This window comes from Dreissena polymorpha, chromosome 4 (genome assembly GCF_020536995.1).
Source record: "Dreissena polymorpha isolate Duluth1 chromosome 4, UMN_Dpol_1.0, whole genome shotgun sequence".
Taxonomy (NCBI): domain Eukaryota; kingdom Metazoa; phylum Mollusca; class Bivalvia; order Myida; family Dreissenidae; genus Dreissena; species Dreissena polymorpha.
The window spans coordinates 102,269,128-102,292,195 of record NC_068358.1 but is presented as its reverse complement, the minus strand read 5'-3'; the positions used below and the strand labels follow the sequence as shown (position 1 = coordinate 102,292,195).

General features: G+C 33.1%; 1 protein-coding gene across 1 annotated transcript in view; it reads left to right on the top strand.

Annotated features, from left to right (window-relative positions):
• The first annotated feature begins 3,546 nt into the window (after positions 1-3,546).
• Positions 3,547-23,068, top strand: part of LOC127879755 (streptococcal hemagglutinin-like) — a 43,674-nt gene continuing 24,152 nt past the window's right edge. The window contains exons 1-2 of the mRNA XM_052426802.1: positions 3,547-3,752; positions 21,788-21,999. Coding sequence (XP_052282762.1) covers positions 3,587-3,752; positions 21,788-21,999 — 378 coding nt within the window. The 5' untranslated portion in view covers positions 3,547-3,586. The remainder of the gene's footprint in view (positions 3,753-21,787; positions 22,000-23,068) is intronic.

Genomic DNA, 23,068 nt, shown 5'->3' with positions numbered 1-23,068 from the left:
AATATTCTTATATTTTAGAAAATCATACTTTTAGATCACCTTTCTGGTTAAATGTATGTGTATTTATGCCACCAAATTAGGTGCAGGATTGAACACACCCACTTCAAGTAAAATTACAAATCTTAGGTTATAAAATCAACAGAAACAATGCATATTTTATTTGCGATATATTTTGTTAAATGTTTGCAATGCATTAATTTTAAGAAATACATAAGTATGTGCCATACAGTTATTGCATTTATTTACATTTCCCTGTATTTACACCACGAACGAATAAATGTTAAGTTATACCTTTTACTCAAGTGACAGTTACAGTATTTTCTTTTGTTTGAAGTGTTTATATTAACTAAATGCCTCTGATAATAAAATAATAGTAAAGATACAACATTTTCTAACTGTACCGTGACTAAAAGCTCTGATGGAATTACAAACGTTGATGTTGTATGATTACATGCACATTGAATGATTTGATAAGGCGTCTGTCACATTAGGTCAAGTACTGATAGCTCAAATGCTTATCTCTAAACCGTATGGGCCATAGTTGTATATTAGTTGAATTTAGCCAACAGGGATCACATTTAACGAAAAACAGATTTCTACTTAACATTCGTAATATAAAGATAAATAATAATAATAAATAATGGCTTCGTGCTCTCAGTAAACTGTTACTAAAGACTCTGATTTACTAACTGACTTGTACTGTTCGCCATGTCTAGTGTATACTATTGACCAGCTGGCGGCTTTTTACTGTTTACTGCCTCAAGTTTTGTTGCGGAAAATGTATTGACCTACATGGCCAGTTGTTTGGGAAGCATGTAAGGTAAGGAAGGAAGGGAATACATACGTAAGAAGCCAGTGTCCAAGAAAGTAGAAGATTTCCTTCAGAAAAGTGATCTTCATGAAGACAAACGTCTAGAAATGTTTTGTGATGGCCACAATTTGCTGTGTTGCACCAATTATTCTTTCCTTAATCACAGGTTATTCAGGCATTTATGTGCTTTCCATTTTGTTTGTTTTCAATAATATACTATTTAATAACGAATTATTCAGATCAATTATTGACAAATTAATGTTGAATTTTGTAAGTAACAAATAGGGTGTATATCTGGGTGCGTGTGTGCTTTAGTTCTTGCAAATATTCGGGTCATCCGAGCTTGTCCGCATTATAAGTGTTTATTACTTATTTAAAAATAAATTACAACAAACGTTCACCTTAACGAGATGACATGTCACGTATAATACCCTTCTCCATACCTCACAGATTTAAGTCACCCAAAGACGTCAAATGTAAAATTTGGCCACAAACTGCTTGTAATTCCTGGCCTGTGACGAAGCATTATGGCCTTCATTTTTTACGTGGATATTTGTAGTGTTATCGCACTCCATGTTAGAATTCAGCAAGAAACCATTGTAAAAGTATCGGTCTCACGCAATATATTGCCGGACGGAATCTACAATCAAGGTAAAGCTCGGATCAAGTTACAGTTTCAGTGCAGAGTAAGCGGTTTTGTTACTGCGGACGAGTACATGCCTACTTAACGATATGCAGATTTATTTGTTATTTGTAAAATCGGCTTGAGCGGCAAGCACAATTTTGAGAAACGTATTTATAGCGATGAGGAAGCAAAATTGCTTTGTAATTTAAAGTTGGTTTTCGTAGAACGGAAAATTAGGAGAGTTCGCATTAACAAGTTTTAAGGAATATCTCAGTGCAGAGTGAGCGGGTTTTTTTACTGCGGACGAGTACATGCCTACTTAACGATATGCAGATTTATTTGTTATTTGTAAAATTCGGCTTGAACGGCACGCACAATTTTGAGAAAAGTATTTATAGCGATGAGAAAGAAAAATTGCTTTGTTATTTAAAGTTGGTTTTCGTAGAACGAAAAATTAGGAGAGTCGCATTAACAAGTTTTAAGGAATATCTCTCTCGCTCTTTCCCTCCCTCCCTCTCTCTCTCCTCCTTCCCCCCCCCCTCTCTCTCTCTCTCTCTCTCTCTCCTTCCCTCTCTCCCTCCCTCCCTTCCTCCCTTCCCCCTCTCTCTCTCACTCTTTGTCTCTCTCTCTCCCTTCCTCCCTCCCTCCCTCCGTCCCTCCCTCCCTCTCTTTCTCCCTCCCTCCCTCCCTCCCTGCCACCCTCTCTCTCTCTCTCTCTCTCTCTCCTCTCTCCCTCTCTCCCTCCCTCCCTCCTTTGAATTTTAGAAAATATGGACTTGACAATTTGAGAAATTAGCTTGACGGCAATTATTACAGCGGAAATAAATGCATATTTCAACAGTACATATATATATGTCTTATTCAAATGATATGTATGAACTGTCGGACAATGTGTTTTTAAAACTCGTAACATTTTTGTATGCACACCTGTAGAACTCCTCAAGGTGCATCTACATATGAAGTTTCAAAGTTGTAGGTTGAAGCAATTTGATTTTAGAGCCAATGTTCAAAACCTTAACAAAATGTTAAGGTTTTAGCACGACGCGGACGACGGACGACGAGCTGGCGATGACAATACCTCGTGTTTTCTCCGAAAACGCCGAGCTTAAAAAAAAACAATTTTAGGTTATTATTATTAAAAGTTTCTTAACAAGTGGCATGACTTTCATGGATGATCTCTTTAACATAATAAACCACATGCAATTAGAGACTGTTGGTCTGGTTTAATTTATTCATCGGAACAAATTATTCGAAAATTAGATTTTTGATATTTTTTTTTTAAATATATGATGAGTATATTTGAACAGTGCTATCAATAGACGTTATTTGTTTTGTTTTCCTGTAATACCATGATATACTTTAATCAGAAATTGAGAAAATACTTAAAGTATTTTCTCAGAAATACTTATTTAAATGAGCGCAGTAGAAAAGTGTCGTCTCTTATTAGCCTGTGCGAGCACAATTTGAGACGATACTTTTCACACAGGTTAATTATTGCCATTAATGCAGACAAATTGACAAATCAATAAAATAACTAAAGGTTCGAATATCGAAGGTTCGTTGGTTATGGGATATTGAACGTTTCGTGTTTTTACAAGTCGGTCAATAATCGCAAATAATAGGACTTGATGTTAAAAATGACGAACGTGTATATTCATGTAAATTCTATTGGTTATCTTTTTTATATTCAAAAACGTATCAACTTTTTTTTAAATAGTACTTTCCTGACATCAATGTATATACAATTATGTAACTGAATGATGCAACAAGACATATTCGATAAAAAGACCATTAAATTTACCATAATGCAACATTTATTTTAGGCTGGACATGTATGAGCATTTTGAAAATGTTTTCATTTAAACACGCTATGCATCAAAATACATCATATCATTGATAATGTAAACCGTCTTTGAGGAAGTACAACTGCATTCTGTTTTATTTCATTTTGTAAAATCGGTGTGCGTCTTGATAATGCAGTTAAGTCTTACATAAGGCATGCAGATCAGGTTTCATGTGTCGCTTATCATATAACCACACAGGATATCTTTAAGCGGAATAGATACTAAGCAGAGTACAAATAGATTGTTTTAATATTGCTGAACACCGGTTATAATTTATAACAAAAATAGCAGTAAAAATTCAGGACAATGCTTTCGGACGCTATAATTTCTTTTGGTTGTTGTTATTCTGATTTAAGAATGTGGTCGACGACATGTCTTTCGCAGAAGATTTTCCAAGGGTTGTTTTTGTTATCGGCGATGTGCTTGCCTGTGGATTCATTCCCTTTTCGCCACGTACCTTTGCACGTACAAGGTGAGTAGATTTCGACCGATTTTTCTTTTATAAACAGCGATTACAAACAAACAGCGTTATATTGACTTTTGTAATAACATCTATGTATTTGTACACACGTGTGACTTTTTTTATATTATGGCGTGCGTTTATTTATGAAAGGGATAAATAGAAAATACAAATCACAGCAAGTAATGTATATAAGGGGGACCTGCATATTGAAAGCCTTAGAAGTACGTGAACGTAAATGGTTCAAATGTGAAAGACTATAGTAACCAATTAATATCGTTGACAAAAAATGAATGATTTGATTTCGTAATGTATAAGACAATGTCGCATGAAAATGTATACTTTACTTTTCAACGAGTTATTTTATTTAAAAATCATTCTTTGGTTGTGGTTGCTTTTTTATTTGAGCAACACACAAAATGTACAATATCATATATGCATGACACATTTTGTTTTCCAATTGACATATTGATAGGAGATGTGAGCCATGTGATAAAATGGTTCATTTCAGCATTCTAATTGGTATTTTTCAGCGGGTACTTCAAATAGGATAAACACAATTTCAACGTTGCATCAGACAAATATCAATGTAGCGGTATGATAAAATTGTATATTCTACTTCAGTTGAGACTTGCAAACTGCATATGTTGTATATTTAATAATATACTTAGATCGAATTCGTGTGCTTTAAGTAGAAAAATATTTCATATTATATTATAAGTAAAAAAATATTTCATATTATATTACAAAGTATGTCCTGGTTTTAAATGGTATAATGGTACCACATTCAAGTGTCCATTGTAACTCAAAAACTCACTGTACGTTTAATTTGTCGCGTATCGTTTAATTCAAGCATCGCTCTTTTATTCGGATTGTTTAATTGTTATAAATTATGTTTTGTAAAAGGGTCACACTAACAATCCTGTTTTGACTATAATCTAAATTGAAACTCACATGCAAACTGAAAAGCAAATCTGGTAAAGTGAAGCATTTTGGAGTCTTGAGTTTAGGTTTTTGATTTAATACGTTTATTTATACTAAATTATTAGAATATTGTTATCTGATTGTTTAATCATGTTTTGAATACCATATTATGCCAAACACCTATATAGCGATTATTTTTTTACAAAACAATTTTTTGACATGTAAACATGCCACGTTTAAGCTTATTAGGCTTACATGAAGCAAATCTATTCACCGGTGAGTTAGAACGACCTTGTTATTATGTCTATAATGCTTTGTTGAGCGTGTAAAATGCTATATCCACACCATTGTGTTTATTTGTAAAATCAAGGGGTAACCCGCATTTCATAGAGTGCAACCCGACACGGTCTCATACGTGTTTATGTCACTGAAAAGGATCCGTTTGCCTGAATAGCTAATCATTTCAGTCTCGAACCATAAAACCGTGGTTTCTTTCAGTAGTGTATATTAGTAACTTCGTGATGCTTTCAGTTTGGGGATGTATTAAATTACAACATGAATAACGTATTAAATTCAATATGCCTCAGGAGTTTCCGCTATTAAATATGAATTTATGTAAATTCCTTCAAAATTCGGTTAATTCTTGTGTATTTCGGTATCTACATGCCAAGCAAGCGGTATGATGCTGTATTTTAGTCACAGTCAATAGTGGCGTTCAACTTAATAGGTTAACATATCCGGCTGTAGTGATGCAATAATTGCAATTAAAGTGGTCAATTATCAGTTATTTGTGTACCTGAAATACAACATGTGTTTTATTTTTAAATAGCAAAAGCAGTATATCATACGAGAGATATCATACGAGAGACTTCGACTTTGTTTGAAAGCAAACTTTTGCGTTATAATTGGAGTTTTTAATTTATTTGAATGTGTGAGTTTTAAACAGTTTAAAACTATTTTCAGTCCTACCGCGACAAATCACATATGCATTATCCGTGGTCCTTAAATTCCAAATAGAACGATATAGATCGAAATAAGCTCGTTTGAAGAGTATTGACATAATTATCGCTATTTTAAGAATATGTAATGATATAAGGAAATCTTAAAGTACAACGCATGCCACACACATTTGACAACCTCCTTCGAAGTACAGTGGAATCTCGAAATGTCGAAGTTCATAAACCATACAAATTATAACGAGATAAAAGATATTCTAGTAACCCGATTTATAAGATGTACCCTTCTGACTAGTTATAACTAGATCAGGCGAAAAACGCTCTCAAGAAGGAGATTCCAGCATTACTTTCAACCTGCATGAAGTTGTCTTTAAGTTTGTAAATGTATTCATGCGTTTCAATTAAAGCCTCTATAACGCTCAAAATCAACGAAAATTTCGCAAAGTATTTCGTAAAATAAAGTTAAACAATTAAAAATCAATGTTCTTTATGGCAATTGCCGAAATTTCAACGCCAGATGTGGTCTGGTAAAATAGCTGTTTGTAGATCCAAAATGCTCGTTTTTATTATTGTTTTGCATATTTAATTCCATTTTAATTTCCCGCAACGATATATATTCATACGACACATGAACACTAAATTGGTACCATTTTAGTGTTCGTGTGTCGTATGAATAGATATATTCGCGGGAAATTAAAATGGATTTTATTGTGTCACACATAAATAAAAAAGAGCATTTTCTATCAAAAAAATCTATGTAATCATACCACATCTAGCGTTGAAATTTCGGCTATTGTTATAAGGAACACTGATTGTTTAGGTGTTAGCTTTATTTCTACGAAATACTTTAATTATTAATTTTCGTTGATTTTGAGCGTTATAGAGGCTTGAAAGTGATATTATGGGCATGTTTCACTGTTACATTGAGCTGAACAGAATACAGGTCAAAAGAATTATTTAAAATGTGGTAACTGACCAATTATCTACAACTCATCTTGCTACCTCTTGTTTATAAAAAATATATATTATACAAATGTATTCGATATTTTACGTGACTGTCCCAGTCCTCTAAGCCGACCGGAACTGTCTTTTTATTAGGATCGGATTTAGTGCTCGTGTGTCGTATGAATGAATCTGAACTAAAACTAAATTTAGATTCACAAATATCATTTCTGTCGTCAGTTGTCAAAACGAAAGTACGGTTGATATTCAAATGCATTATTTTTCTCTTTTAGTGATGTTTCCAAAATTATACTTCGTCTGAGTCGTCGTACACTCAATTAACATGTGTATGCATGTATTAGGAAATAAAATATCACAATCTTAGCCATGCATTGGATTGTATTTGGACCTATTCACAGACGTTCAAATTGACAACTTTTATTATGATAGTCGCATTACTGATGAAAGTATGAACGCTTCTATTGTGTGTGCCATGCGGTCAAATCAGTTTTTGTAAATACAGAGAATACATGATTGGTGCCGAGATAAAGAAAGTTTATCCGGTGAGTCTTAGAAAAAGCTTTAGCGAGCCCTATTTTTATTTTTCGGTCGAACTTTCACTTTCTCCATCTCGGCACAAACCATGTATTCTATATATCCTGCTTCATGATTACCGTTGACACATTTTATCGAAGACAAATGATAAATTGACATAACAATATAATTATTCTTGTCGAGCCTCCTACATGTACACAATATTCCAGACGACCGAATAACCAATTGTTTCACGTAAATATAGTTCCACTTTTAACTGTTCCTTTTAATACTTTCCTATTGAAAATGTGAGAAGAAATAAAAAAACGTATCGAGAATGTAATATTTTGCTTGGTAAAAAATGAAAAAAAAAATGCAACAGCAAAACAAAAACTAAATTGTATTTACCTTAAAGTGATATTATGGGCATTTTTTACTGTTGAATTGAGCTGAAAAGAATTAACAGGTCAAAAGAATTAGTTAAAATGCGGTTACTGACCAATTATCTACAACTCATCTTGCTACCAGTTGTTTATAAAAAAAAATCTATTATTTTCGATATTTTACATGACTCACCCAGTTCTCTAAGCCGAAATGATCCGTAATACAAAATTGTGTCTTTATGTCGTATGAACGAATCTGCATGAAAACTACATTTAGACTCACATCGTACATCGAATCATTTCTGTCGTCAGTTGTCAAAACGAAAGTACGGCTGATATTCAAATTTTTCTCTTCCCGGGATATTGTTATAGTATGTTGATGCTGCATTAACAAATATAATTGTATATGAAGTGAAAACACCAAAAATAAACAACGGTTGCGATAGACGCATATATACTGTTAGATGCCCATAATATCACTTTAATGACAACTTAATCCATTGCTTATAACAATAAATTTACAACGATAAACACATCCATTTTTTGTTCTTCCATCCCTTTGTGGAAATCCATTTTCTGTTATTCCTTCCCTATTATCGAAATGTATTTTAAACCACACTATTTTTTGATAGCGTTTGTATCAAATGCTAACCACTCTTACCCAAAACCCGATTTACGAAATCGTAATCCTGCAGAAGCGAATTATTTTATTCCTATCGAAGTTCAAGTCTCTATAACGCTCAAAATCAACGAAATTTTCGTAAAGTATTTCGTAAAATAAAGTTAACACCTAAATAATCAGTGTTCCTTATAGCAACAGCAACAATTTCAACGCTAGATGTGGTATGATTACAAGATTTTTGAAGATACAAAATGCTCGTTTTTATTTATTTGTGACACAATTAATTCCATTTTAATTTCCCGTGAATATATCTATTCATACGACACACGAACACCATATTAGTGTTCATGGGTTAAATGAATAGATATCGTTGCGGGAAATAATAAAAACGAGCATTTTGTATCTACAAACATCTATTTTACCAGACCAAATCTGGCGTTGAAATTTCGGCAATTGCCATAAGTAACACTGATTTTAAATTAATTAAGTTTATTTTACGAAATATTGTACGAAAGTTTCGTTAATTTTGAGTAGTAATGTTACTTGAACAGTTGAAGCGGGCCTTTCTTAAACACAACATCAGCGTATCCTTTAAGCCACATAAAACTCTAAGACAATCCTAGTTCACCCTAAGGACAAACCAGACAAGAAACACATCTGCGGACTTATCTACCATATCAAATGTGATGGCCATCCAAAGGAATAGTGTTCAATGGACTTTATTGGTGAAACTGAAAGAAATCTAAAAGCACGAGTTATGGAACACATGTTACGGAGTTCAACATCATCTGAGGTCTCAAGGCATATACATGTCTGTAAACCGGACCAAATACTCACAATGGAGAACGTTAGGATTCTGGACCGTGAGCCATCTTGGTTCGAGAGAGGGTCAAAGAGGCTATTTACATCCGTGAACTAACACCGGCGCTAAACAAGGACGAGGGCCGCTACCAACTCTCGCACACCTGGGACCATACGTTTACATCGCTTACCCCGACAATTAGCAGGTGTTAACGTTTCCCAACAGTAGATATTCATTCCGCTGACGAAGTCCGTAGTACACGTACGAAAGCTCCAGGGGTGGTATTCCAGAAACATCTTAAGTCATTTCTTAAATAATTTCACTTAAGCTCAAAATTACAATGCTTTGTATTTCTTTACTAAATAAGGAAACACACGTTTTTTGGTATTCCTAGAATAACATAGGCATAATCAATAATGATGTTATTAAAATGTATATCTTGATCCCAATCTATTGAAATATGAAATGAAACACTTAATAAAATTTTCCAATTTAAGGATAAGAATAAAATTTAACTTTTAAGATGCTTCTGGAATACGATCCCTGGTATGGCTTTCAATACTTAGTGTGTGTAATTTGACAGTCTAAAACTTATTGGATTATCATCGAAACCACACTTTCATCGAAAAGTATCACTTAACTCAACGCATTCTGAATTGAAACGAGACAATACATATTTGTAGCAGCTTGGATAATGCAAACTGGGCTACATGAAATACAAACAGAGGAGAACCTGAGTAGACTTTATTTGCACTTTGGACTTTGAACATAAACCATTTTGACACCATATACGTCATGTGACATGTTTAACGAATTATTAATTATGTTAAATTTGGAGTAAGATTATAACGAATCCGTCGTAGAAGTCGGCATCATAAGAGTATAAATGCTTTTGACATTGAATGTAGTGAGCGGGAACGTAGGTCTTAAAGAGCCTTGTTAATCGGTTGGCAAAATGAGAATTTTAAGAAATGTTTTTTTAGATAAAATAAGAATTACATTTTAACAAACACAAAAACACTCGTGACATAAACAAATGTTAAAGTGCTATACGGATAATCCTCAATCGAAATCGGGAAAATAATTAAATTTTTGCAACACTTTTACTCACTTAAAGAGCAGCTCAGTGCAAAGGATCAAGAGATTGACACTCTTAAACAATTAAACCAATCCACAAAACAAACTTACGAGGCCGCTATAAATGCCCTTGAACAGTACGGTCGCCGGAACAGTGTGTGTATATCTGGCCTCTCATACGATTCAGAAAATCAAACGCCAATTGCAGTTGCGGGACAACCGGTAAAAACGATGAATCAACATTTAAACTTGCAGCTTGAATGCAAAGACATCGATATCGCCCACAGGCTCGGGAAGTATAATGCCGAACCAAAATAGAGCTGTGATTGTTAAATTTGTGCGACGACAAACAAAAATCGATGTAATGAAACGCGCAAAAACCACTAAAGGGAACAGGCATTTACATCAACGAAGATTTGACAAAAACAAAAGCCGAGGTGCTTGCATTCCTACGTCTAAATGAGCCGACCCGTGTCGAAAAGGCCTGGTCTTTTGAAGGCAAGCTATTTGTTAAGTACAAGGGCATCGATCGTAGTGAACTGTTGTCAGTATAACCAAAACCAAAACTGGCTTAGCAAACCGCGGCCAAAGAAAGAGACAACCACATACTCCAAGAAAGTTACATCTACTGGTGCCAGCCTTCGATCGCCAAAGCAAAATTAAATATACAATGTGTAATACATAACAGAATGGAAGTGTATAATCTTAAAGTGAAAGCACTTAATACAATCATTTATATATCCGATCGTATAGAGATCACAAGTTTTACAAGGACTTGTATATAAAAGCATTGCTGTACATCTTTTTAGTAACAACTAAATTAAAAAATTTCAAGCGTTCCACTTATTTACATATTAATATTTTCCACTATGTGTAGTGATTTCATAATGTAATAGCAACAAATCAGTGTTATTTATGTTTACAAGCATTATATTTATTTGAGAATGCACCCTGTTCTTATACGTCATGATATGATAGACTTGTTCATGTTATTTTTATACTTACCAGGTAGTAAGACGCCTATCTAAACAACTGAACACCTACATTTTTACACACCATCTAACCTTCCAAACTTACTTACCATTCTGCATACTTACATACCTGCTTGCATACCTACCTACATACCTACCAACGTACCTACCTACGTACTTATCTACGTACCAACCTACATGTCCATGTACCTACCTTCCAAAGTTCTCATTTATGTTCCTTACGTATAATTATGTATCAACATATATGTAAATATACATACCTTATTGTGTATATGCGTATCGATCCCTCTGCCGACGTATCTACTTTCCTTCCAGCATACCTACCCTCTCGTAAGGCCAGCATTTTTTTATTTGTTTTACGGGAAATTTTTCAAAAAAATTGAGTCGGGGGGGGGGGATAAATAAAAATAAAAGCATGAAAAGTGAGCAGTCGACCAAATAAATAAAAATAAAACTGTCTAAACCGATAATTTTTTTATTTTTGAAAAATTAAAATTCAGCCAATTGAACCTAATGTTACTTGCATTAACCTTTAAGTGTTTTATATATCTCATTACACTGTTGTAGAAGCTTTTTATAATAATAGTAAACATATTTTTATATAAATTTATAGGTACAAGCACCTATCGCATGTATTATAATATATTGCTTTAATAGAGACTATTAAACACGCCAGGTGTGTAGTGTATTATAGTGATCATTAAACTTTTGTTGAGTGTATATCATATGTATGTTTATAACAAATATAGCATGCATTTGATCTAAATAAAAAAGACTTGAACACTTTTTACATTTTTTAATTGCTTTAACAACCAACTTTGTAACTTTCATCTATGGGTGGAATATGCACACTAAAAATACTCTTTAAAGCGAGATTACACGATTTTGTCAAATATTTATTAATTTATATAGAATGTGTAAAAAACTTATTAAACATATATTTTTATATAAATTAAAATACAAGTTAAGAAGAACATGTGTCGAAAAATGCGAAAGAAGCCAGATATTTAATTCTGAAATCGAAAAAGGCTGTACAGTCGAATTCGCCAGCATGTAAATCATGCATGTACGATGTGAATCTAAATTTAGTTTAAAGTAACATTACTATTCAAAATCAACGAAAATATCGTACAATTGTTCGTAAAATAAACTTAACCAATTACAAATCAGTGTTCCTTATGGCAATTGCCGAAATTTCAACGTCAGATGTGGTCTGGTAATATGTTTGTAGATACAAAATGCTCGTTTTTATTATTGTTTTGCATACCTATTCATACGACACATGAACACTAAAATGGTGTTCGTGTGTCGTATGAACAGATATATTCGCGGGAATTAATTGTGGCCACAAATAAATAACAAGAGCTGTCAGAGGACAGCGCGCTCGACTATTCGATTGCTTGACAGTATAACGTAAGCCATCATGGGGAAATTGTTCATATTCAATAATTTATTAGACGATCTTTCAAAAATAAAAAAAGGAAAAAAAAAAATATTTTTTTTTTGGGGGGGGGAGGTAGGGGGGGGGGGGGGGTGAGAGGGGGGTATAATGTGGGTGTGGTAATTTATTAGATGATGTTTAAAAAATATTATTATTTTTTTGGGGTGGGGGGGTAGGGTGGGTGGGGGTGAGAGGGGGGTATAATGTGGGGTGTGGTGATTTATTAGATGATGTTTAAAAAAAAAATTGGCGGGGGGATAGTGAGGTTGGGGGGGAGGGGGAGGGAATCTGGTAGGGGCGTGGGGTATTGTTTGGGTGGAATCCATGGTGGTATTCAGGTAAGTGTTATTTTGTCAAAGTTATAATAAAATGTGATCATAAATTAAGAAGTTATGGCAATTTAAGCAAAATGTTCAATAATCTAAGTGTAAAAGGGGCCATAATTATGTAAACATGCTTGATACAGTGGTCTGCTATTGTTTATAGGTTGGGGTCATGTTGGTAAACAAGTATGCAACATATAAAAGCAATATGTCAAAGGATATAGGAAATATTTGGGGTAGTACGCAAACTTTAACATAGATTTATCAATAATATGCATATTCTAAGTATAAAAGGGGCAATAATTATGACAAAATGCTTGATAGAGTTGTCTGCTCTTGTTTATAGGTTGGGGTGATGTTGGTTAACAAGTATGCAAAATATAAAAGCAATATGTCAAGGGACAATGAAAATAAATGGGGTAGTACGAAAACTTTAACATTTGCTGCATATTCTAAGTGGAAAAGGGGCCATAATTATGACAAAATGCTTGATAAGAGTTGACTGCTCTTGTTTATAGGTTGGGGTCATGTTGGTAAACAAGTATGCAAAATATGAAAGCAATATGTGAAGGGAGAAAGAAAATATTTGGGGTAGTACGAAAACTTTAACATTTGCACGCAGACGCTAACGCAGACGCCGACGCCGGGGTGAGTAGGATAGCTCCACTATATTTATTTCATATATAATAGTCGAGCTAAAAACGAGCATTTTGTATCTTCAAAAATCTATGTTATCATACCTCATCTAGCGTTGACATTTTGGCTATTGCTATAAGGAACACTGATTGTTAAGGTGTTAACTTTATTTTACGAAATACTTAACGAAATTTTCGTTGATTTTGAGCGTTATAGAGACTTTAACGGTTCTTTTTAAATTCCTGCAACGATATCTATTCATACGACACACGAACATTAACTAAAAAGACGAATGCTTCGGTTATTGTAGGAAAATATGTACGAAATATCATCGTCACAATCGGCTTGGGGCGCTAATTTGTCTTTGCTGCATTTTATGAAATTCGTCTTCAATGAATAATATTTCTTGCCTATTTTGTGTTATGGTCACATGTTTCATCAATATATTACAATTTAACACATATAAAAAATCTTATAATCTCGCTTTAACAAATAATTTTCATATTGCATTACCGAAATGGCGGACATTAACAACAACGAGACAAATGTAGCATATTTTAAAATCAAATAAATTAAAAACGGAGCAGAAACAATTTCAATTAGAAAAGTTAATCTTCAGAACACCATTGTTGACATCATTCCCATATTATGTGATAAGAAATTAAAAATAATTAGAGTTTTTGCAGATGATGCAGAGGTGTCACCATCAATAACTTTCGATGTGTTAAAAAGTTTTGGGTAGGTTTAATAAATATGCGTATTTATTAAAATATAAATCCTGTAATATTTTTATAGATAAAAATCAACATCCCGAAAATGTCCAAGAAGTACTACTTTACGTTTCTTTTTAATGAACATGAAGACTGAACCATGGGTATTTGCATCAATAATCCCATTTCCAACCCACCCATATATACTCTTTATTTAGAAAAAAAGTATGCAACACAGCTTCTGAAGAAAATAACATTGGGTCCGGATGTTCGTATGTCCGTGAAAGTCACAAGAAAGTTTTAATTATTTTGCTTGACACAGTAGCAAGTTAACATGCTTATTATTCTTCATTAACTTAAAACAAAACATTTTTTCGATATATTAAACTGTATAACTATTTTTATATAAACATTTTAACCATTTTCCGGTACCTTTTGACCATTTTTGGTTATATTGTGACCAAACAAAAACTGGGTACCTGTTAACTGGGCTCAATTGGTCATTGTCGGCCCAGGTACTACTCACATGTACCCCGGGTATTCTTAAGTATACTTACATGTACCCCGGGTACGGTAAATATACTTAATCGTGCCCGGTCGATATTAGACTGTATCCGAGTTGTATTCCCGCCCAAAGTCAGATGTCGTGAAACGCGCTACCGATTATCTTAAACAAACTTCTATTTAAAAAAACAACAACATCATCATGCTTTTTAAGTATGAGTTTCGATTATAAAGAGGCCATTTTACAGAAAATTGACATAAATGTGAATATAATTTATTATACAAATATAGCCGACAATGACCGATTTAGCGTTTAAATTCCCGGTACGTTTAATAATATTTACCGTACCCGGGGTACTGTTGTATGGTATGTTATATTGAGTTCCTTGTAAGTCATTGTGTTTTTATTGTTTTGTTAATTTAGGACATAGTGAAAATTAATATGTATGTTGTTTAAGCCATCATTATATTGATAGTTTTCTTGATCGTGGATATGAATGGATATGAACATTATATATTGTGTGTTCACTTTACATATATAAACACTATAACTCTTTCTGAATATAAAATGAAATGCAGCACATGTTTTTATAAGTCTATAACTATCGGTTTTTAAACGAAATATTCACACATTTTATGTACTAGAACTTTCACTAGACAAAGTTTGGATCAAGATCAATTCAGGCGCAGTTTGATCAGGATCCAAAGTGTTCGCTTAACATCTTAAGAAGTACTGACTGAATGTTGAACAGTTTGGATCCTGATCAGACTGCTCTTTTGGAGCCAAAATGGTCGCAATCGCCCTAAGGTCCATTTTCCTGTTACGTGGCTCTTTTTTTTTTCCTCATGATTGATACAAATGATCATGATATAAAGCAAGTCTGTTGTATATTAAAGCGAGATTATACGATTTTGTATATGTGTTAAATTGTAATGTATTGATTAAACATGTTACCATAACAAAAAATAGGCAAGAAAAAGTATTCATTGAAGACGAATTTCATAAAATGCAGCAAAGACAAATTAGCGCCCCAAGCCGATTGTGACGATGATATTTCGTACATATTTTCTACAATAACCGAAGCATTCGTCTTTATAGTTAGTGTTCGTGTGTCGTATGAATAGATATCGTTGCAGGAATTTAAAATGAACCGTTAAACTAAATTTAGATTCACATCGTACATGCATGATTTCTGTTACTTACCTTGTATGCACATGTATTAACTATAATACCATAAAAATAATATATATTGACTTGGTTAGTCACTCACTAATATAATAATGAGAACTAAACTGACAAGCTGTATTGCAGCCTGTTTCTCGACAATATAAATCCGGAACTAAACCTTAATCATAAATATATTAAATACCGTTACGAATAATCATCAAATCTTGTGTACGCAAAGCGATTTTTAATCTTTTGTAGCGCTTCTCATTGGATATACTGTTATCGCCAAACAAAACTCGTTCACAACGCGCACGAACAATCTTGAAAGTGAATATATGGAGCTTTCAATTCGTCCTTTGTAAAGTGCTTGCGAATTTCACGAATGCCGGGCCAATGCTGAGGAGCAATAAACTACAATTATCAGGGTTTTGTTGTTGTTGTTTTTCAATTGTCACAGTGTCTTTGGATTGCTATAACGTTCAAAATATGACTTTGTCAAATAGCAGCTATGTTTTGTTTTTATATTGAGCACCCCTATTCAACTAATGTGTGTTTATATATGGTTTTTTACCTTACAAATAGTTTATAGTAAATCATTATTATTAATACGTTGAAAAGTTGTCGCGTGCCTACTTTTCTCACAATTCACGGCATTAGAAACACATGTACATGTTTTGTTTCATAAACTGCTGATATTTTTTTTTCTACGTTAGAAACGTTTTTTATGTACGTTTAAACGTAGTGTACGTTCACAATACACTCTTATTAAGTTAACATGAATTTCACACCGTTTTTTACACTTAGAAAAAATATATTAGTTTGCAGATATTAAGATTTTGAAGTCTGAAGCTGTAAACATAAAACATTTTATAGTATACGAAAGTTATACCGAAATGTAGTAGAATACTTCATAAAAGTCTATCAATTACTTGAATATATATTAGTTTGCAGATATTAAGATTTTGAAGTCTGAAGCTGTAAACATTTTATAGTACAGTCCACTCTCGTTATCTCGAAGTCGAAGGGAACAAGAAAAAATGTCGAGATAACGAGAGTTCGAGATATCCGATTAGGCGTTTTCAAAGAAAAAAGGAGACGAAAATTTACCTTGTTTTTTAACACCTTAATAATTGCTAAGTGGTCTTACTAAAGCCGTCACCGTGTGGCATAATACTCTCTACCTGATATATACGTGTTTTTACTAAGCACGATTAATTTTGCTATTTAAATGCTTAAAATGTCATTTTAAGTATAACAGAATTGCATGAACACGTGCGGTTTTAATTTTTCTTAACTGTCGAGTAAACATCCGGTTATGTTGCTATTTAAAGTTATGATGCAATTGACGTCCAATCAAGACGAGGGTTTTCAATCTGAACATGCGTAAATCACGTTCCGGAATACTGAACTGTACATGTACATTTTGTAGTTTGAAATGCAAAGTTCAATCGACCGACAACTCAAAATATTCTTTCAAGAGGGGCCATGATAATGACTGTTAAAGTTCAATGATAGAACAACATTCTTCAAATGTGCGACGGTTTATATACGCAAAAATATGACCCAATGCATTTTGGAATGTTGTTTGTAAAAACAATTAGTCTTTCGGCCTTTCGGCAAACTGTGTATTAATTGCAGTTAATTGATGTTAAAGTGACAGTTAAAGTGACAGGCCTTACCCAAGTGTTAATGGCTAACGACATTACAAATGTGTGATCATTGATCAAATTAACGGATCAATTTCCTTCCGCACAGTATCGGGAGCAGCCGGGCGAAGCGGGACGGTAGAGTATCAAAGAAAACATTTCTCACCTTTTGTCGACACTTCCAGTTATTCGCACTTAGAGATAAACCACAGTAAATACATGTAAAATCGTGACTCGGGACAAAATTTTATATCGACATATCGATTATTCGACATAACGAAAATCGAGATATGCGATGTTTATTTATATAGATAAAGAAGGAAAAAAGTTGGGACATTGAGCTTTCATCGACATATCGAGAATATCGAGATATCCGATGTCGAGATAACGAGAGTGGACTGTATACGAAAGTTATACGGAAATGTAGTAGAATACTCCATAAAAGTCTATCAATTACTTGATTTTCAATTTGTTTTAAAACATTTAAACCATAAAGGTTCGTATGTAGTAATGTATTAAAGGGAAAATGACGTATAATGACCCTTTGGTTTCTAGTTTTAGAACAAATGTATATTTAGCATAGGCCTTATAACTTTTATCACATTTTGCCAATTTTCGATGTTTTGAAATTTATCGTTTTGCTCCGATTGCGTCTTTACTCCTTTCCATCTCTTATGATTGTTATTGTCTTATTTATCTGTTTTGCATCCGATGTTCTAGTTTTCTATGTTGTTTTTCTACGTCTATGGACCTTTCCAGTTGTATAACTGTGTTTCCTTTTTATGAAAATGTGAAGCCTTTTAAAGAATGGGATAGAGAATTTTGCACCATTAACTTACTTCAGCCGAATGACTAGCAACCTTAACATAATTTCTGTAAACTGTAGAGGATTAAATGGAACATTTAAGAGGCTAAGGGGTTTCATTATTTAAAAGATTTACGCGCCAATCTATATTGTATCCAGGACACACATTTCACTCCCGACATGTATAATTCCATTTATTCAGAATGGGGATCCGAATGTTTTTTAAGCTATGGTTCAGCTAACTCTAGGGGAACGGGTATTTTTATATCTGGAAACACTGATAACAAAGTATATAATTATGTTGCTGACTCTCATGGTAATTTTTTTGCTTTTGACATTTCTGTTAGCGAACAACGCTTTACGTTATTATGCACTATACTGCATAAATGAGTTCCCTGGGTTACTTCTCTTATTAGACTTCGAAAAAGCATTTGATTCATTGGGATTGTCTTTTGTACAGAATACCCCTTCATTCTTTAATTTCGGTCCAGACATAAAGCACTGGTTTCATGTTTTATATAAAGATTATAATTCAGCTTTTCTCAGTGTGGCTACGTATCTATTTTTTTCCCAATTGAAAAGGGCTGCAGACAAGGAGATCCCCTCTCATGTTTTATTTTATCCTTTGCGCTGAAGTGTTGTCGCTTGTATTGAGAGACAACAAGAACATAAAATGTATAACTATTAATACAACATAAATTGTCCCAGTTTGCGGACGATATTACTATTTTATTAAACGGTACTTAACAATCATTTAATGAAACACTGTTATTCAAGATTTTGCAAATATTTCGGTTTGAATGTAAATTTTGATAAAACAGATGTTGTAAGGATTGGCGAGAAAAAATATAGTTCTAACACAATAGAAACAAAATGGAAATTCCACTGGATGCAACAAAGTTTTAAAATGCTTGGAATAAATTTCCATAATTACTTGTCGAGAATAATTTATATTAATTACATAGAAAAAAATGTAAAAATGGAAAATATTCTCAAAAATTGGAGGGGAAGAATTTTAACACCAATTGGAAAGATTATAATTGTGAAAACAATTATTGTGTCATTATCCAAGCACTTGTTCATATCCCTGCCTAACTTACTAGTAACCCACCAAATATCATATTAAATTCTATAAAATCTTCTATTCTAAGTTTTATTTGGGGTGGGCATAGTAAAATAAAGTTTACGACACTAATTAAAGAATACAGTGAAGGTGGTCTTCAAATGACTAACTTGGATGCCTTTATTCCAGCATTGAAACTTATTTGGTTGCAAAAGATTCAATCTTTTAGAGAACATTGGATAGACATTGCAAAACTGTATTTTGACACGTATAAACAGTTTAATTGCAGTCATCATTATGCTTTAAATATATGTAAAAAAAAATTCAAACCCTTTTCGGAAAGCTTCTCACTTTATTGTGGTAAAGGAAGAATTATTGTAGTATCTACTCTGTTACAATCCAATTATATTGATAGAAAATAAAAGGTTTTTCTTTAAGACATGGTTTGATGCTGGTATTCACTTTATATGTGATATATTCAAGAATGGAAGCTTTATCTCTGTGAATGAATTAATTAGAATGTAGAATTTGAAAATAAATTTCATTAATTATACAGAAATGACAAGAGCTATAGCTTAATATATGAACATATATTGTATATCGTGACCTACACAACAAATCATCAAACCCTTTTTGCCCCTATTATTACAACTTATATTGAAAAAAGACTCTGTTGCAAATCATCATTCTAAATACAAATAATGAACAATCATCAGTGAAAGCGAAATGGTGTTCCAAACTCAACACTATAATTAATGCAAATAAATGGAATTGCATATTTGAACTACCATTTTTAATGTCAAATGATGTTAAGGTTTAGTGGTTCCAATACTGAATAATACACAGGATACTTGGAACAAATGATCTTCTGAATAAAATGAAAATAACTGATGATCCATTATGTACATTTTGCAACCAAAACGAGGAAACTTTAGAACGTTTATTCTGTGATTGTCAAATCTCTAAAACAATTATTGCAGAACTGTTACCAGGACAATATTTTCCTTTCTTTAATATGACATTTTTGTCTACTTGGATATTTTACAAAGTCTACTAAAGCCTAGATACTGTTATTTTGTATATTAAGCTTTACTTATGCAAGTGTAGAATGAATAAAAGCATCCCAAGCATAACAGGAGTCAAAAAATGCATAAAAATGATATCTTAAGAAAAATACAAATAAAAAAATAACTTAGATTTCTTTGACCGTTAATGGGAATTGCTCAGTGCTATTGTCTCGCAACTTTATATTTAAATTTGATTATTGTTGTGTTTTTTGCAACTTCTTACAAATTATGCCATTGAGTGTATTGTATTGATAACTTGATATGTGCTGCATCTTTTTCATCTCTAATTTTTGTAGTCTTCATAACGTGTTACGAATATCATTTATACCGTACCATCGCTTAAAGGAAAATGTCTTGCTATGCCATTGTATCTGTTAGTGCAATTAATACATACATGTTTTGTGTATACATTCTGGAAATGTCATATTTTTTATGCACATTTTTTTACCCTTGATTGCATTATATTATGGTAATATATGTCATAGTTTATATGTACGTATATCCAGTATTGAAATAAAAGCTGTTGGAAAACAAAAGAAAACAAAACTTTTACTCGATCATAAAGCAAATCAAATACGTGGCATGACAACATGGCGTTTAAACGAACCAATAATCTATTAGTCCTGCATGCAGTAGCGGTAGAGCGTTTACTTCGAGAGGTTCCGGATTCGAGCAACATGAGATGCAATTTTTTCTTTGTATCTTTTTCCGTTCCACTGTCACGATTTAAAACTACTTAAAGATAACAGTTGTGTTAGAAAATTTATTTAATTGCAATTGACAGAAATATATATATATATAAATGCTTTCAAGTCCCTCTTAATGCTTAACGTGGTCTCAAATAAATAGAAACATATCCTTACACATTTTTATAAAATCTAACTATTAAGGAAGAAAGGCTTTTCACTTTTGAACTTACAGAATGACCATTTCTATGCCCATGAACTTTTTTTTCGTATTTACACACCACTTTATATATACTTACATTGATTCTTAGCTGTTCCAATATCAATTACTGAATCAAAAAGGTAGAAGTTTGACAAACTTCCACCGTTGGTCACTAAGAAGCTTTGGGTATTGATAACCTTACACGTGTTTTGGTGATTGATTTATTCTACGACATTCATTTTGCGTGTGTGTTGTAAAGTCGATTGTTTTGCGCTTGTCATTTAAGGCATCTTTGTGTCACGTTATTTCGACGTCATTAAACACAATTCGCCAAGAGAGCTTGCGTATTTGACATTGGAGCTTTATGCTTTTAATGTTTATTTCCGCGCTATGATGGGCATGCCAACTAGAAGTAAATTAGGAATTTTATTAGCCCCTCATCAAGGCCGTCGTTCATCGTCTCTATAGCAAAATGATCTCAATCTTTCCAATAGAGGCACTTTATCATATTGATTTCCTACTGTAACTACATTTTGTCTGTTGAGTATGTTATATTTTTTTCAGACAATGTTAAGATAACGATTTCATCAACCCAGCGGCAAACTCGATCAAGTCAATTTCCAGACATATTACCGAATGTATTAGATGTCTCCTTTACGTCTGCTGTCAGTGATGCAATATTAAAACTTACGAGAATCTATGACATAACCGATGACGTTCCCATTGTTCTCCTCCAAGACGGAACATTCCGATCACACAGACTCGTAGACGCACAGGTAAGCTAACAGTATTTTCGCTTTAAAGCCTTTACGCAATTGCAACCTTACAAATCAGTATAGACGAGAAGGTTTATATTAATAAACTATCGTTAAATAAAACCATCATTCACATGTTGTTTACTTTATTAAATACATGACGTGCCGATACCCATAGGTTGTCATATTGTTTTTAAGAATTAAAAGTGCGTCATATTATAGAAACTGCATTTACTAATGGTGATGCCTAACAATGCAAATGTATTTTGACAGTTCATGATTGAATTGTTTACAAACTCAAACATGCTTTTGTTTTGTACGACATGTATTGATCGGCTTATAAATGTGTCTTGCATAATGGGATTTCAAAGTAAATAGGCCCAAATTGTCATCATATCAGTTTCAGTATCTTCATTGTAATGCAGAAGATGCATAAAACATTTAGATACAAACATCAAATTTATTAGTAATGTACTCAGTGGATGTATGTCACGGAAACGAGTGTTCACAAATTAGCGTTCAGTTTACTCGCAAAGTTAAAACATCTGACAAGTTTATCGTTAGAGAATGGGATAAGACAAAGATGGTTTCATTTATATGTAAGTGGATATGTGTATAATCAGATCCATATGCATATATTGTTTTATTATTATGTTTGCCGTGCTGTACAGTTTTCTGAAACAGCATGGAACTTAAATGGGAGATATTGCAATGTTAATATATAAATATGAATTAAAGTAAGTTAAATACATCAATTTTCATTAAGTGTTCTTGTTTATATTTTTAAATTTTTTCCACAACTGCATCTAATGCGGTTAACTGTTCCTTCCAAAACCAGGTTTTCATGGAATTTTTCGCCCTTTTTTGCCTAAACTGCGCGTTAAAATGCCCTTTTTAAATGTACTGCGCCATGCCCCTTTGCCCGCCTGGGAAATACACTATTGTATGTATATCTTGAAAGTAAATGTTAGTGTCTGGTCCATAACTTTGTGTTGCATGATAGAATATAATATATATATTGCATGATCAGCATATCAAGAATCTATCCACAATGCAGCAACCATGTTTCTAGTGTAAAAAAAGATCAAAG